The 16036-nt window shown below is 44.6% G+C and overlaps 1 protein-coding gene across 1 annotated transcript in view; it reads left to right on the forward strand.

Annotated features, from left to right (window-relative positions):
* The first annotated feature begins 1416 nt into the window (after window positions 1–1416).
* Window positions 1417–16036, forward strand: part of COL11A1 (collagen type XI alpha 1 chain) — a 278405-nt gene continuing 263785 nt past the window's right edge. Inside the window, exon 1 of the mRNA XM_029063929.2 lies at window positions 1417–1860. Coding sequence (XP_028919762.1) covers window positions 1755–1860 — 106 coding nt within the window. The 5' untranslated portion in view covers window positions 1417–1754. The remainder of the gene's footprint in view (window positions 1861–16036) is intronic.

Consider the following 16036-nt stretch of genomic DNA (forward strand, 5'->3'; position numbering starts at 1 on the left):
GTACAGTACTTGGCACATAGTAAGCGCTTAACAAATACCATTATTATTATTATTATTATTATTATTGCCCTCCAGTCCTTTTTCTTGCCCCACCACTGCCACCCCGGGGCTCAGTACAGTGCCTGGCACATAGTAAGCACTTAGCAGATACTTAACAATGAGGATGGTAATGATTATTATTGCTCTCCAGTCCTTTCTCCGGCCCCACGGATGGGTGCGTCCCCCTCGGGCTCTCCCAACCTGAGCACAGGGACCCCCAAGGCCCGAACCAAGCTGTGGGGCGGGCCCTAGAGGGGGGCAACCCAGATCGAACTCTCCTTATCCTTTTCCCAACTCCCTGCCCGCCTCAGTGGGCCGAGCCCATCGCCTTCCAGGAGGTTCGGGACGGTCCCGGGGCCTGGTGGGCCCAGGTCCCCGCCGCCTCCAGCCCCAGGACCGACTGCCAAGGACCCAGACAGCCTCCCTGGGAAGTCCTCGGGCTTCGACGCTCTCTTTCCATTCATTCCATCGTATTGATGGAGCGCTTACTATGTGCAGAGCACTGGACTAAGCGCTTGGAATGGACAACTCGGCAGCAGATAGAGACAATCCGTGCCCTACGACGGGCTCAGAGTCTAAACGACTAGTCTATGTCTCCTGCCATTCCTTTCATTCCCAAAGTGCTGGAGGGCTCCAGACCCCCTCCCCTGACCCCCCCCCCCCCTTCTCGCTGGGGGTGGGGCCGGGCCAGCCGGGAGCTTCATTCAATAGTATTTTTATTGAGCGCTTACTATGTGCAGAGCACTGGACTAAGTGCTTGGAATGGACAATTGGGCAGCAGATAGAGACCATCCCTGCCCCACGACCGGCTCACAGTCTAAACGACTAGTCTAAGTCTCCTGCCATTCCTTTCATTCCCAAAGTGCTGGAGGGCCCCAGACCCCCTCCCCTGACCTCCACCTCCCCTTCTCTCTGGAGGTGGGGCCGGGCCAGCCGGGAACTTCATTCGATAGTATTTTTAACTGAGCGCTTACTAGGTGCAGAGCACTGGACTAAGCGCTTGGCACGACTAGTCTAAGTCTCCTGCCATTCCTTTCATTCCCAAAGTGCTGGAGGGCCCCAGACCCCCTCCCCTGACCTCCCCCTCCCCTTCTCGCTGGGGGGTGGGGCCGGGCCAGCCGGGAGCTGGGACTCCTGGGGCCGGGAGAGGGTGGGAGGGTGGGGGGCGGGCTCAGGCCAGGCCAGGGAGGAGTGGGATTGGAGAGGGACCGGCTCCAGCCCTGTCAATTTGGGGGAGGGGGGTGGGGAGAGGTGGGGAGGGGGAGGAGGGGGTCCGTCCCGGTGGCTCCAGCCCGGCCCTCTGATGGGATGAAGGCTGGGGGGTGGAGGGGGGGTGGGGAACGTATGCACTGCGCTGCGCCTTCTGATTAAAGCCCTTCGTCTGCCTTCAGTCTGAGCGGGCAGGGCTCGGCTGAGGACAGGACCGGCCCGGCCCCAGCGGACCAGGGGAGGGGGACACCGTCACGACCCCAGGAGAGGGCAGGGGCCCGGGAGAAAGAAAAGGAGACTCAAATAAGAAAAAGAGAAAAAAATCAAAAATTCCCAAGGAGGCGTCGCCTCTCCTCGCTGCCCCCCCCCGGCCACGCTGCCCCTCGCCCCCCGGCCTGATGCCCGCCTAGCCAGCGGCCCGTCCGGGAGCTCGGGAAGAGAAGGAGAGGGCGCAGGGCACCGCGCAGGGCACCCCCGCAGTGTCGCCCGGACTCCGGGCCCCGGCCATGGAGATGCCCCCGAGGTGGAAGACGAAAAGGGGGTCCCGGGACTCCTATCTCACCGCCCTCGTCGCTTTCATCTGCATCCTCCGAGTGGCGGAGGGCAACGCAGGTAAGAGAAAGGTGCAAGGCCTGGGGGGCAGGGGTGAGGATGGGGGTGGGGGTGGGGGGCAAGGAGGGAGGGTGACCAGCCGGTCCTGTCCCCGTCGGACCCCCCGAACCCACAGCGCGTGGAAAGAGCCCGGGCTTGGCAGAGGACAGTCGTTCATTCCATCGTCTTCATAATAATAATAACAATAATAATGAGGATGGCATTTGTTAAGCGCTTACTATGCGCCCAGCACTGTTCTAAGCGCTGGGAGGAGGGGGGAAGGGGGATACAAAGTACTCACTCTGTCCCACATGGGGCTCATAGTTTTCATCCCCATTTTGCAGATGAGGTCACTGAAGCAAAGAGAATAATAATGATGGTGTTTGTTAAGCGCTTACTATGTGCCCAGAACTGTTCTAAGCGCTGGGGAGGGATAAAGGGTCCTCACAGTTTTCATCCTCATTTTGATGATAATGTTGGTTTTTGTTAAGCACTTACTATGTGCAAAGCACTGTTCTAAGCGCTGGGGGTGGGGGTGGGGTACAAGGTCCTCACGTTGTCCCACATGGGGTTCACAGTTTTCATCCTCATTTTGCAGATGAGGTCACTGAGGCACAGACAATAATAATAATAATGATGGTATTTGTTAAACACTTACTATGTGCCCAGCACTGTTCTAAGCGCTGGGGAGGGATACAAGGTCCTCAGTTTGTCCCACATGGGGCTCACAGTTTTCATGCCCATTTTGATGATGACGTTGGTATTTGTTAAGCATTTCCTATGTGCAAAGCTGGGGAGCGGATACAAGATGATCAGGTTGTCCGAAGTGGGGCTCACAGTCTTCAACCCCATTTGACAGATGAGAGAACTGTGGCACAGAGAAGTGAAGTGACTTGTCCAAGGCCACAGAGCAGACAAGGGACAAAGCCGGGATTAGAACTTGTGTCCTCGGACTCCCAAGCCCGGGCTCTTTCCACTGAGCCACTCTGCTTCTCTTTGCTGCTTTATTTTGCAGATGAGGTCACTGAGGCATGGAGAAGTGAATTGGCTTGCCCAAGGCCACACAGCAGACAAGGGGCAAAGCCGGAATTAGAACTCGTGTCTTCTAACTCCCAAGCCCGGGCTCTTTCCACTAAGCCACGTTGCTTTGATCTCTCACTGTGTGCCCTAAGACCCGGGGAATGTGCAACAGTTACAGCGCTTAGAACACTGCTTTGCACATAGTAAGTGCTTAAGTAATACCATTATTGTTATTATTATTATTAATACAATTGGGCTACTCCGACCCTGGCTCCGCCTGCTTTCCTGTCGTGTGGCCCCAAGCAAGTCACTTCACTTCTCTGGGCCTCAGTTTCCTCCTCCGTAAAATGGGGGTTTAGACTGGGAGCCCCACATGGGACAACCCCTGATGCCCGTTTACTCGTTTTGATGCTTGCCCCCTCTCCCCCTCTAGACTGGAAACCCAGGGTAGTCTCTCTTTATTGCTGAATTTGTACTTTCCAAGCGCTTAGCACAGTGAGCGCTCAATAAAGACAATTGAATGAATTAATGAACGAATGACCTTGTACACCAAGCACCCCTAAGCACCCCAGCGCTTAGACCAGTGCTTGACACGTAGTAAGCGCTTAACAAATACCATCACTGTTATTATTGCCCCACTGACATAGAAATAGGGGTTAGAAGTGGGGGGTGGGCGGCTGGGAAAGAGAGGGGAAGGGGAGGATGCATGTTGGAGGGTGGGGATGCCTTATGGCCCTGCCAGACCCTAATATTAGCCCTATTAGCCCGGTGGTCTAGGATGATGCCCCCCGCTAAGCCCCCTGGGGTTGGGCAAAGCAAAGGTCCAGGCTTTAAGGAGCCCCAGGGCAACCAGACTAGGAGATTAACAGAGTTGCAGCTCCTGGACGACGCTTAATATGTTGTTATTCTGCAGGTTTCTTCGGGTTCATGAAGATGACAATTTAAAGTAACTCCCCCTCCCCCCACCCCCGCCAAATTCATTCATTCAATAGTATTTATTGAATCCTTACTATGTGCAGAGCACTGTACTAAAATACATTGCACCCAAATTTGAAACTTTGAGAAAAGTTTACTAAAACAGGGAGAGGGCAGGTGATTCAGATGCTGGTGATTGTGGGGGGCTTCAGGAGAATCAGGAGTTGGGGTGGGTGGGGGAGGTGTCTAGAGTCAGGGTGGAGTCGCCCAGAAAACTTTGTAGCCTTTTTTGGACGTTTTTCATAGGGAGGTGTATCAGCAGGCGTTTTGGAAAGGATCACCAGAAAAGTTTGATGGGGTCTGAGACAGAACTCTCTCCCCTTCCCCCTGTCCTCCATCTCCCCCCTACAGCCACCCCATCCCTCACCCCTTAACACAGACGTTAGAAAAGCAACGTGGCTTAGTGGAAAGAGCCTGGATTTAGGAGTCAGAAGTAGTGGGTTCTAATCCCGGCTCCGCCACTTATCAGCTCTGTGACTTTGGGCAAGTCAATTCACTTCTCTGTGTCTCAGTTCCCTCATCTGTAAAATGGGAATGAAGACTGTGAGCCCCACGTGGGACAACCTGATGCTCCGGTATCTCCCTCAGCGCTTAGAAGAGTGCTTGGCACATAAGTAAGGGCTTAACAAATGCCATCATTATTTCTTATTCACATCCCTGCTTTCGCTGATCCTGCTTCCCTCAGGTTAGACGGGAGGGAATGCAATTCCCTAGGCACTTGGGGTTGGGGGGAGGGGGCGGAGACAGAGGAAAGGGGAGGGGAGGGGGGGCTCTCAGGCTCCTACGTGGCACAACTGAGAACTTACTGACAGGAGCTGCCCCGGCCCCTTGAGTCCTGACAGCTCGAAGGGCGGGAGATGGCCTGTCCGGAGTGCTGGCCAGCGTGGTCCCTTAGGCGTCGGAGGACCCGGTCAGCAGGATGCAGGACTTGGGGGGCAAAGGGATGGGGGGTGACCCCCAAAGCCGGCCATCCCGAGCCGAATGCAAAGAGTTTTGGGGCTGGGAGTCTCGAGGAATGCATAAGGACCGGCTCCTGGCGAGCTGCAAAGGCGTCTACCCACTCTGTTGCATGGTGCTCTGTGCACAGTGAGCGCTCAGGAAATAGCACTGATGGGTTGGTTGAGGGATTGACCTCCGGGGAAGAGAGAAAAATGGGATTCTGAAGGATTCTGATTCCTTCAGCTCAGGGAAAGGATCCGGCAGGAGGTCCCGGTTTGAGCAGCAGCAACAGCATCCAGGCTTCCGCAGGGATAATAATAATAATAATGATAATAATATAATAACAATAATAATAATGATTGTATTTCTTAAGTGCTTGCTATGTGCCAAGCACTGTTCTAAGCGCTGGGGTAGATACAAAGCAAGCAGGTTGTCCCACGTGGGGCTCACACTCTTAATCCCCAAGAGATCAGGACCAGACCACAGCTGGGCTTCCTATGGTTCCGCACGTCTTGGTCATTATTATTATTATTATCATTATTATTTGTTAAGCCTTTACTACTTGTCAAGCACTTTTCTAAGCGCTGGGGTAGTAATCATAATAATAATAACGTTGGTATTTGTTAAGCGCTTACTATGTGGCAAGCACTGGGGTAGATAGAAGGTAATCAGGTGGTCCCACGTGGGGCTCACAGTCTTCATCTCCATTTTCCAGATGAGGGAACTGAGGCCCAGAGAAGTGAAGTGACTTACCCAAGGTCACACAGCTGACAAATGGCAGAGCCGGGATTAGAACCCATGATCTCCGACCCCCAAGCCCGGGCTCTTTCTAGATACGAGGTCAGCAGGTTGTCCCACGTGGGGCTGACGGTTGGGCACTGGGCTGTCGCAGAGAGTTCAGCCTTTGGGGCCGGAGCCCCTGTGGGCTGCCGCCCTCATCCCTCCGGGAATGCGGAGACCCGTTTCACCTTTTCAAAGAAGGGAGATAAAAAGTCAGATAAAGTCACCCCCCAAACGTCCTTTCAGTACCTGCTCCCCCAAGGGATGCTGTCAACGGCCGTCGGCCGCTCTGCCCTCTGCCGGCCTCATTTGCCACTGAGGACATGGTAAATGAACTCTCCTTAAAGCCATTCGACCAAGGATTTTTCTTTTTTTGAAAGAGAATTACTGTTTTTTTTTCTGAATTGATTAGCTCAATGGAACAATAAGACGTTAGAGATAAGCCTTGCCCCATTTTCCTTCGCCACGAAAACGTGCGGCCCAGCCAACATCACGCTGCAGTCTTTAATTTCAAAGAGACTTCCGAAAAGGCAAAAGCTCCGGAATATTTTCTTTGAGAATATATTTCGGCTGAAAGATTATTGCTTAACATTCTGATATAAAAATCAGGGAACTGTATAAATATAATTTTCACATTTACACATTTTCACATGTTTACTACTTATTTGAGATACCTATATTGGCATTTCCCTAAAAAGCTTTCTATCTTTTTTTTTTTCTGTTCAAGAATTTACAATTCATACGTACTCATTGACTAGTTCTGAAGTTCACATGCTGAGACACCGATATAACTAAGCGTCAAAAACTTTTAACCCAGTATCTGAATAAAGATGAGCTTAAAAAGGCTACCCTATATCCTTAAAGAAAAGTAATTTAAGAAAACAGAAAATCATGGGGGTCATGTGGAGTTGATACACGTTGTACATTACTTTTACTTTTTTTTTTTCCTGACAGTTGACATAGTTATTGAGATTTCTTGAAGTAAGGTTTTGTTATTCACTTTCCAGAGTTGCTTGGTGCAAAATGTCTGAATAGGATGCTTCCCAGTTATTTAAAAATAGTCTTTTAGGCAGGCTTGTTATTTTACAAAGCCTCAAAGATAAAAGAAAATAATAGCCCACTAAGGTCTCAAAAAGAAAACACTGGCTTCAGTGTCTGTTTCACCCTTGGCAAGTGGGAGTGAAAAAATAAACCAGCACTGGTTAAACTAAAGTGAACCTAGTGTGCGCAGTGCTGATGCCAACCCTTGGAGTTTGAGCTCAAGACATTGGTGTAAATGAAAATATTGAAAACTTGGATCATGGTATAAAGAGGGCCTTCTTTTGGTTATATTAATGTTCAACCCTTTTTAGTGTTTGTTCAACCTGATGGCATTTTAGAACAGTCTCTGTTTTTATTTCCTTGAAAAAGCCCCAATATTTCACTTAAAATTGTCTAATTTCTCAGATTCCAAAGCAAATTTTCATGTTTTTTTTTTGTTTGTTTTAACCAATCCTTCTCTGTCTCAAGTCCCCCCAGAGCACATAGAAACAGGTTTCTTAAGGGTCTCTACTTGTGGGAGAAAAATTGTAGGATATGAGGAGCTGAATGGGAAATGAAGGACTAAGAGTGAGGTATTTAAGTGCTGACCAACCAAGCATCACCTTTTTTCACTCACAAAGTTAATTTATTTCAAAACTCAGTATTTACTGAACTCATAAGTACTAAGGTGAAAGTGTTTGGTTTTTTTCTGATTTAGCCACCTATTATCATTTTGTTTATTAAAATGTTATCACTTTGTAATACGTAGTTTTGTGATTTTTTTCCCCAAAAAAGAAAATATTCACTTTTCTAAGTATTAGTTAGCTACATCAATAGATTCTTTGCTACTATAAAGGTGTGAAATATTGCTAATTCATGTATAATAAATCCAAACTTTATTATTACCATAGTCCAAGGTTTTATAGACATGGAATCGTTTAATCTGAAACAAGTAATTTTACTATGGATAGGACATTCTTGACAGAGAGTAAAACTCTTAATACCATGGCAAAACAGAATAATGATTGGTAGTCAGTCACTGCTTATCAAGAGAGCCAATATTCAGGCTCAGGCAAACATCATTACTTCTCGTGGCGATGAAATGTTGAGCAACAGTTGAGCACATTCATAAAGAGCACTTTGTAAATCCATGACAGACTGGTTTAGTGGTCCCTGCTAAAGAGGTTTTCTGAGTCCCAGGGATCAGCAGGTGAATCGGTTCTATCTTTCCAGTAGTGTAGCCTGTCCCTACAACTCAAAGGGTACAGCAAATATCTGTCACTTGGGTTATTTGTTAAGCGATTTTGTTGTTTTAGATTACAAAATTGCTTTATGTACTACAGACTTTTTTTTTCAGATTTTGTCTTTTTATCTTAGTTTTTCAACTAAAATTGCCAAAAATGACAGGCTAAAAATAAAAGAAGAAAAACAGTCTTTTCTCTTTGAGGACTCTTTTACCTCTGTTGATACTTTCCTAAATGAGTTCAATTATGTCCATATTCTATTTGAATTCAGTGGCTGTCCCAAACGTAATTTTACCCAAAATGCTGCATCTGTGAGGCATTATTGGTAGATTTAAAATTATACTTTGATGATCTATAATGACCAAAAGATTCTTTTATTTGGTTTGGGGTTAAAGACATCTTTTCAATTATGCATAAAATTATTTGCATAGAAAAAGAATATGAAATGATTTAGGGTGCATTCATTTCATCCCATGACTACTTGATTAACTTACATGATTTTGCTAGCAAGGTGAAGTTGGCTTCAACAACAATGTTGTGATTCTTCCCTAAAATGCACTGACGCTAACATGAGTCCTTTGTAGATTTGGGTCAGGATTTCTAACTGTCAAAAAGGTTAAGAAACTGTTTTTCTTTTCTTTCAAAGCTCTCTGCTTCTTTTTTGAAAACAAACAAAAACAAATAACAAAAACCCTCTTAACACTAGTTAACATATTGAGGTACTTCTTATTTATGGGTAAGAAGTTAAGGCAAGCTTGGAATGTATTGTCCTTGAATTAAGAAGCAGATTTGTTAAAAAAAAAAAAAGAAAAAAAAACAGGAACTATTCCCCCCACCCCCCTTGCCCCCAGAAAATATTTTTCTTTAGCTGCATAGATGGAACATCAAGATTTTTAGTTAGCTTAGTAAGACTTGGATGAACATCTGTAGTCCTTATCAATATAAATAATTAAGGTATTTAAATACTTATTATGTGCCAAGCACTGTGGTAAGCACTGGTGCAGGTACCATATAAGCAGATGGAATAAAGTCCCCATCCACATGGGGCTCACAGTCCAGCTGGAGGGAGAAATTGAGGCATAGAGTTAAATGACTTGCTCAATATCACAGAGCAGGCAAGGGTCATAGCTGGGATTAGAACCCAAGTATGCCTAATAATAATACTCATATTAAAAATATCTGTTAGCTGCTTACTATGTACCAAGCACCATCCTAAGTGCTGGAGTGGATACAAGATATTCATTTTGGGCACAGTCCCTGTCCTTCATAGGGCTTACAGTCTAAGTAAAATGGAGTATGATTTAATGCAAAACAGCATGGCAGAGTGGATAGAGTACAGGCCAGGGAGTTAGAAAGTCATGGGTTCTAATCCTGGCTCTGCCACTTGTCTGCTGTGTGACCTTGGGCAAGTCACTTCACTTATTTGGCCCTCAGTTACCTGATCTATAAAATGGGGATTGAGATGTGAGCCCCTCATGGGACAGGGACTGTGTCCAACTCCATTTGCTTGAAATAATAATAATAATGTTGGTATTTGTTAAGCGCTTATGTGCCGAGCACTGTTCTAAGTGCTGGGGTAGATACAGGGTAATCAGGTTGTCCCATGTGAGGCTCACAGTCTTAATCCCCATTTTACAGATGAGTTAATTGAGGCACCGAGAAGCTAAGTAACTTGCCCAAAGTCACACAGCTGACAGGTGGTGGAGCTGGGATTAGAACCCATGACCTCCGACTCCTAAGCACATGCTCTTTTCACTGAACCACGACACCAGCGGTTAGTACAATGCATGGCACATAGTAAGCACCTAACAAATACCATCATTACTCCAAGTGCGAAGTACAGTGAGTGCTCTGCACATAGTAAGCTCTCAATAAATACGATTGAATGAATGAATTAATTAATCCCCATTTTACAGTTGAGGAAACTGAGACACAGAAAGTTAAAGTGACTTGCCCAAGGTCACACAGTGGACAAGTGATGGAGTTGGGTTAAGAACCCTGGTTCTCTGACTCCCAGACCTGTGCTCTTTCTGCTAGGCCATGCTGCTCTGCCTACCACAATAAAAAAAATTTAAATGTTTAGTTTGTGAACAGATATAAAGGTTAAATGGACATGTAATCAGAGAGCCTTTAATAACTAGTAAAAGGAGTAGCTGTCCTGGGACCACCCTTCCTAGAGGTTTCTCTTGGCAACAGATAGGCATCTTGTGGCCTGCCTGACATTTTCAAACCTTTTCTTTTCTGTACTGTCGCTAGTGTCCAGGTCCTAAATGGCCCCTTCAGTTTTGGAGATGGGGTTGTATATTGTGTGGCCAAAGTAGCAAGAGGGAGAAAGGATAGAGTTCCGATTGAGATCCCCTGGACTTCCATGGACAAGAAGAGGGCCTTAAACTGGTCTTTCCTAGGAGGTCTATAGCCTCTAACCAATGTACAAGGCATGTGATTTAATTATCTGTCAGAATTAACTAAACTCACTCATCTTGAAGTGTGGAAAATAATAAGCAGATAATTTAGTCTCAAATCAAAATGCTTAATACTTAAAAAACACACCTATGAGGTGACACTTGGAAAAGAGCTAATGAGGGCATTTTTCCACCTAAATCAATCATTCATATTTGAATGTTTACTGTATTCAGGGCACTTGGTAGAGGATACCACAACAGTGTAACAGATACCGTTTTTCTGAATACTTTCAGTTTAACATCAGGTTCTCCACATCTATTTATTAAAAATAGCATCTTGGACTTCTAAAACTATCTTAAATCTCCTGGTACAAAGTACTGAGAAGCAGTGTGGCCTAATGGAAAGAGCAAGGGTCTGAAAATAAGGACACCTGGATTTTAGTCTGTTTCACCACTTGCCTGTTGTTAGGTCCTGGGAAAGTCATTTAACCTTTCTGTTTTTTCAGCTGAAAAATGAGAATTAAATACCTGTCTTTCTTCTCCCATAGGCTGTGAACCCTTGTGATTCAAGGACTGTAAACTCGTTGTGGGCATGGAATATATCTGCTTATTCTGTTGTTTTACTCTCCCAAGGACTTAATACAGTGCTCTGCACATAATGAGTGCTCAATAAATACCACTGATTGATGTCCAATCTGCATATATTCTATCTATCCCAGCACTTAGCATAGGGACTGGGACATAGTAAGGATTTAACAAATACCACTGCTATTATTAGAAAGTATTTTAAAAGGTCTTTATTATGGTACATTTCTGTGTTATGCTGTACTCTCCCAAGCAGTACTCTGTACACAGTAAATGTTCAATAAATACAACAGATGGATTTTTAGTCATCTCAGGTGAAGATACAATCCTGGTATTGTTGGCGTCATATGCACATCTCAAAATCCTTCTCCCTCCTATCAGGAATTTGTTTTAATGTCTGTTTTCCCTGCCAGATTGAAGGCTTTTTGAAGTAAAGGATCGTGTTTAGGAATTTCCATTGTACTCTCCCATGCACAGTAGAGACCTCAGTAAGCGTAATTGAATGACTGATTGACTTCTTTGGGGCAGGAAGCATGCTTACCAACCCTGTTGTACTGTAGTATTCTAAGCACTTAGCATAGTGCTCTGCACACATTCATTGGTTGATTGTTCCAAGTCTTAAGATGACCTACCCACTAAAAGTGGGACAGTGCTGTTCAGATTTAGGTGGATATTTAATTTCAGGACACTTTCTATGTTCAATGCAGGAATCCATATTCCTCTTTATTAGATTATCAATCGTGACTGGTACCACTTTCTTATATACAATTATGGGAGATTGAGGGTTATGATCATTCCATTCTCATTTGCAGGTTTTGTGCCGACATTTTTGGATTTCAGCTTCCAAGAATTACGTTTTCCACCAGTGATGAATTTATCCCTGCACATAGAAGTCATAAAGAAAAGCAGGACAATTAGGTCATGGAGCATAATCTCCCAGATTAAGATTTACACTTAAAAGACGCACTGTCTTGAAGGCGGGATCTATGACTGAGTTTTTGAATTTTAGAAAATTATCTTCTTTTCAATTCCTTTCAAGTCTTCCAAAAATTAAAACTCACATGTTACTTTATCTATGATCTCTAGGTTTGTTATCTTTCTTTTGGAACATGTAGGCAAAACACATAAATTTAGAATTTTAAAAAGGGAATGAATATGAGGTCCACAATAGAGAACCAGAGGGAAGAGTTGGGGATGCTGGAAGGAAACTGTGCTTTGGGATGTCAAGGAAAGCAACCATTATCCTGTTATTGGCCAACATCAGGAGTAAACTCGTATGCTAGCTGATCCAATGATCTGTCATAGAATCCTTAAATTGTTATATTCTTATGTTAGAACAGGGTGGTGGACTTTCTAATCATACTTTCGAAACACAGAATAGTAAAATGATAGAGCCACCTGAGTAGCACCCAGCTATTTGTGATAATCAAAGTGAATCAAGTTATATCATGACATTTGCATATTTCTATTTTTCATTTATAGTTAGTCAATGTTTCTCACTGAGTTTTGAAGAGTACTCGGAGGATATAATACAAAAGAGTAGGCGGACACAATCCCTGCCCACAAGAAATTTACATATCGGTTCCTTAAAATCATTAGAAGCAGTTTTAGTCAACATTATGAGCAAATTACTCTATCAAACTCACCGTTGGGTATCAGTGATCTTCCTGGGCTTTGTAGCTTATTGATATTCTTTTCCTTCCTCTAACTGTGTTATACAACCAGGCACTGTGGCCAGTGCAGTGCTGGGTATCTGTGGGGATGTTATTCAAGCGCCATTAATCAGAGCTATTTAAATATTACTGGTAATACTTGTCATTTCTCAATTGAAGTATTTGGTTCTAGCTACTTAGCTAGTAGTTCTTTAAAAACTTGGACTAATGTTTTCTAGTAAACTAAACTCTCCACTTGCTGTGTATGGAATTGGAGACAGTGCTATTAATTTAAGAGAAAGAACTCAGAGAAAAGAAAGGTTATCATATTACACAGTTGGAGACTTGCTCAAATACAGCTTGACAAATGAGAGCTAAAATAAACCTGTGTAAAAGCTTTTGCAGAACCAACCTTTGCTATCCTCCCCCAACCTGTTTCTAAGTAGTTCTTTTTTATTTTAACCAAATTTCTTTGCTCTTGAATGGCCCTGCAGAGAAAAAGCAACTAAAGTATCTATTGACAACACTTGTTCAGCTCACACAGTGCCAATGGAGGTTTCCTTCCTCTGTCTGGCTAGTAGACTGATATTCTGCCTGAGACAAGTGGTCCCTAGGGTCTGTGGTATAGTCAAAGCTCCACCCACATTCAAATTTTTTACTGTCCTTTTCAGACTGCTGTAATGGGTGGCTGCTAGGATAGGATCTGCTATGATTGAAGCAGTACTAAGTAGAGGATCCAAAGTCAGCAAAAAATTGCCATTCCTTCCACCCTAGAATGGAGAGTTCTAAAAAGTTGTATTGCTTTTACTTTGTCCCTGGTCTACTCATAAAGTCTGTCAACCATGCTCCAGATTCCTAGAAGTTTGGGCTGGCAACTATTTTTTTTTAGGGTACTTTTTTAAGCGCTTATTATATGCCAGACACTGTATTAAGCACTGGAGTAGATACAAGCTAATTAGGTTGAACACAGCCGTTTCTCACATGAGGTTCACAGTCTTACAGATGAGGTAGCTGAGGCACAGAGGAAGGTAAATGACTTGCCCAAGGTCACACAGCAGATAAATGGCACAGCTGGGATTAGAACCCAGGTCCTCTGACTCCCAGACCCTTGCTCACTCATAGACTGAAAGCTCCTTGTGGGCTGGAAATGTGACTGCTAATTCTGTTGTATTGTGCTTTCCCAAGTGCTTAATAGAGTCCTCTGCACTGTAGATGCTCAATAAATGCCATTGAGTGATTGATCCCACACTCTCTGGAATGGATGAGATAGTAAGGAGAACAAGTCCGTAAATGGAGCAGAGAGCAGATATCTTACTGAAAGTCCAGTTCAGTCATATGCTTCCATCCTAGATTTGGGTGGGTACGTCTACAGCTTGGAAACTTTCCGGTGCTTCAGACCCGCTGAAGGGTAACTTTGATCCCCAGGATTTCTCAGAGTCAACAGGTCTCCTGGGGCAAATCCAGATTCCCAGTGCCACTCCTCAGAGAAGCCTTGAACTAACCCCAAGGAATTCAAGTAGAATCAGACTAGCCCCAGGAATGCACAGAACTGAACAGGTGTTAGGATCCTTACCTAGACAGTTGACCTTGTGCATGATCACTTCTGGATAGCAATTTGGACTACAGATTTACTTAGATGACAACTAACTGATAAGAAATGTGAAGAGATTGAAAATTCTTTCCCAAGTGTTGTGGTTAGAAGGGATTATAGAAATTCTTTTCTCACATGCTGACTTCAGCTGCAGTGGGGAATAAGAACCAATACCTTCAGAAGCGTGACAAATAACAATTATTGTAATGGTGGTATTTGTTAAGCGCTTATTATGTGCTAAGCACTGTAAAGACTGTTGGGTTAGATTTACAGCTGATCAGGTCAGACACAGTCTAACTGTGCTTTTAGCCTGTTACCAGCTATTTATTTTGAAATATACAGGTGTTCACATCTGAAGGCAGAGAGATGTCTACTGGGTACATGCCAGCTTAAATGAAAAACTTTCTGTTTGCTTAGATGCAAATCATGTGACTATAAATGCATCCCAAATATAAAACAAAAGCTTTGTTGGAAAGTTTAGTTCTTTCAGTTAAAGAATGATAAAGCCTACTCAAACTCTATTATACCTACTGCATAGGCAATTTCAAACAAACCAAAGGCAGTGGGCATTATAATTCATATATAAAACCTGTTGGTTCAAACTTCACAACAGGGCTAAAATCCATCCTTTCCTCTCCATCCAAACTGCTAACTCATTAATCCAATCACTTATCCTTGATTACTGTATCGGCCTACTTGCTGACTTCTCAGCTGCTGGTAATGGAAGCTGAGAATGAATGTGCAGAGAAGAAGCGTGGCTCAGTGGAAAGAGCCCAATGGGACTGTAATCTCCATGTGGTTAGGATGGTTTCTGATCTGATCATCCTGTATATCTCCTGGTGCTAAATACAGTGCTTGACACATAAGGAGCAGTTTACTTACTATGCTCAATAAATATTTAATCCCCATTATTAATAATAATAATGTTGATATTTGTTAAGTGCTTACTAGGTGCAGAGCCCTGTTCTAAGCTCTGGGGTAGATAAGGGTAATCAGGTTGTCCCATGTGAGGCTCACGGTGAATCCCCATTTTACAGATGAAGTAACTGAGGCACAGAGAAGTTAAGTGACTTGCCCACAGTCACACAGCTGACAAGTGGCAGAGCTGGGATTCGAACCCATGACCTCTAACTCCCAAGCCCGGGCTCTTTCCACTGAGCCATGCTGCTTCTCTAAAGATGATCATCTAAAGATGATCTGGGAAGTGGAGTGAAGAATAGACTGAAGTGGGGAGAGACAGAAGGATGAGAGATCAAAAAGTACTTGGCCTCTGAAGTAATCCCCTACCACTATCTCAGGAGGACATCAGGAAATCTGGAGCCCTACAGAGGCAAGAAGTGCTCCCACAACCTTGAATCTCCTGGATCCCCCCCTCACTGAATTGATTGGAGTGGAACAGGGCAAGGTAGGTGGGAGGCGAGGAACAGAGAGGGAAAGGGTAAACAATAAAGAGAAACAAAGGGAAGAGGAAGGGAAAAGGAAAAGAGTAAAAACGGAAGAGACAAGGGAATAAATATTCACTGGCTGCCGATGTCTGCCTCTTTTGTCTTCATCCCCTGACAGTCAAATGATAGCAACTCCAGGACAGGTTAGCCGCTCTGTGGCCACTGCCCCTTGGGCAGTATCAATGAAAAGCCACTCAGACAGTGCAAGCTAGAAGCCATTCAGCAGCTCTTCCAGTGGGCTCCTATAGTAATAATTATGGTATTTGTTAAGTGCTTACCATGTGCTGAGCACTGTTCTAAGCCCTGGGGTAGATACAGGGTAATCAGATTGTCCCATGTGGGGCTCACATTTTTTAATCCCCATTTTTACAGATGAGGTAACTGAGGTAAGGAGAAGTTAAGTGACCTGCCCGAGGTCACACAGTAGACAGGTGGTGGAGCTGGGATTAGAACCTACTACCTCTGATGCTCAAATCTGTGTTCTTTCTGCTAAGCCACATTCCTATGGAGTCTGGAAAACCACCATGACCACTCCATCCCTGTA

Source organism: Ornithorhynchus anatinus, chromosome 4 (genome assembly GCF_004115215.2).
Source record: "Ornithorhynchus anatinus isolate Pmale09 chromosome 4, mOrnAna1.pri.v4, whole genome shotgun sequence".
Lineage (NCBI taxonomy): Eukaryota > Metazoa > Chordata > Mammalia > Monotremata > Ornithorhynchidae > Ornithorhynchus > Ornithorhynchus anatinus.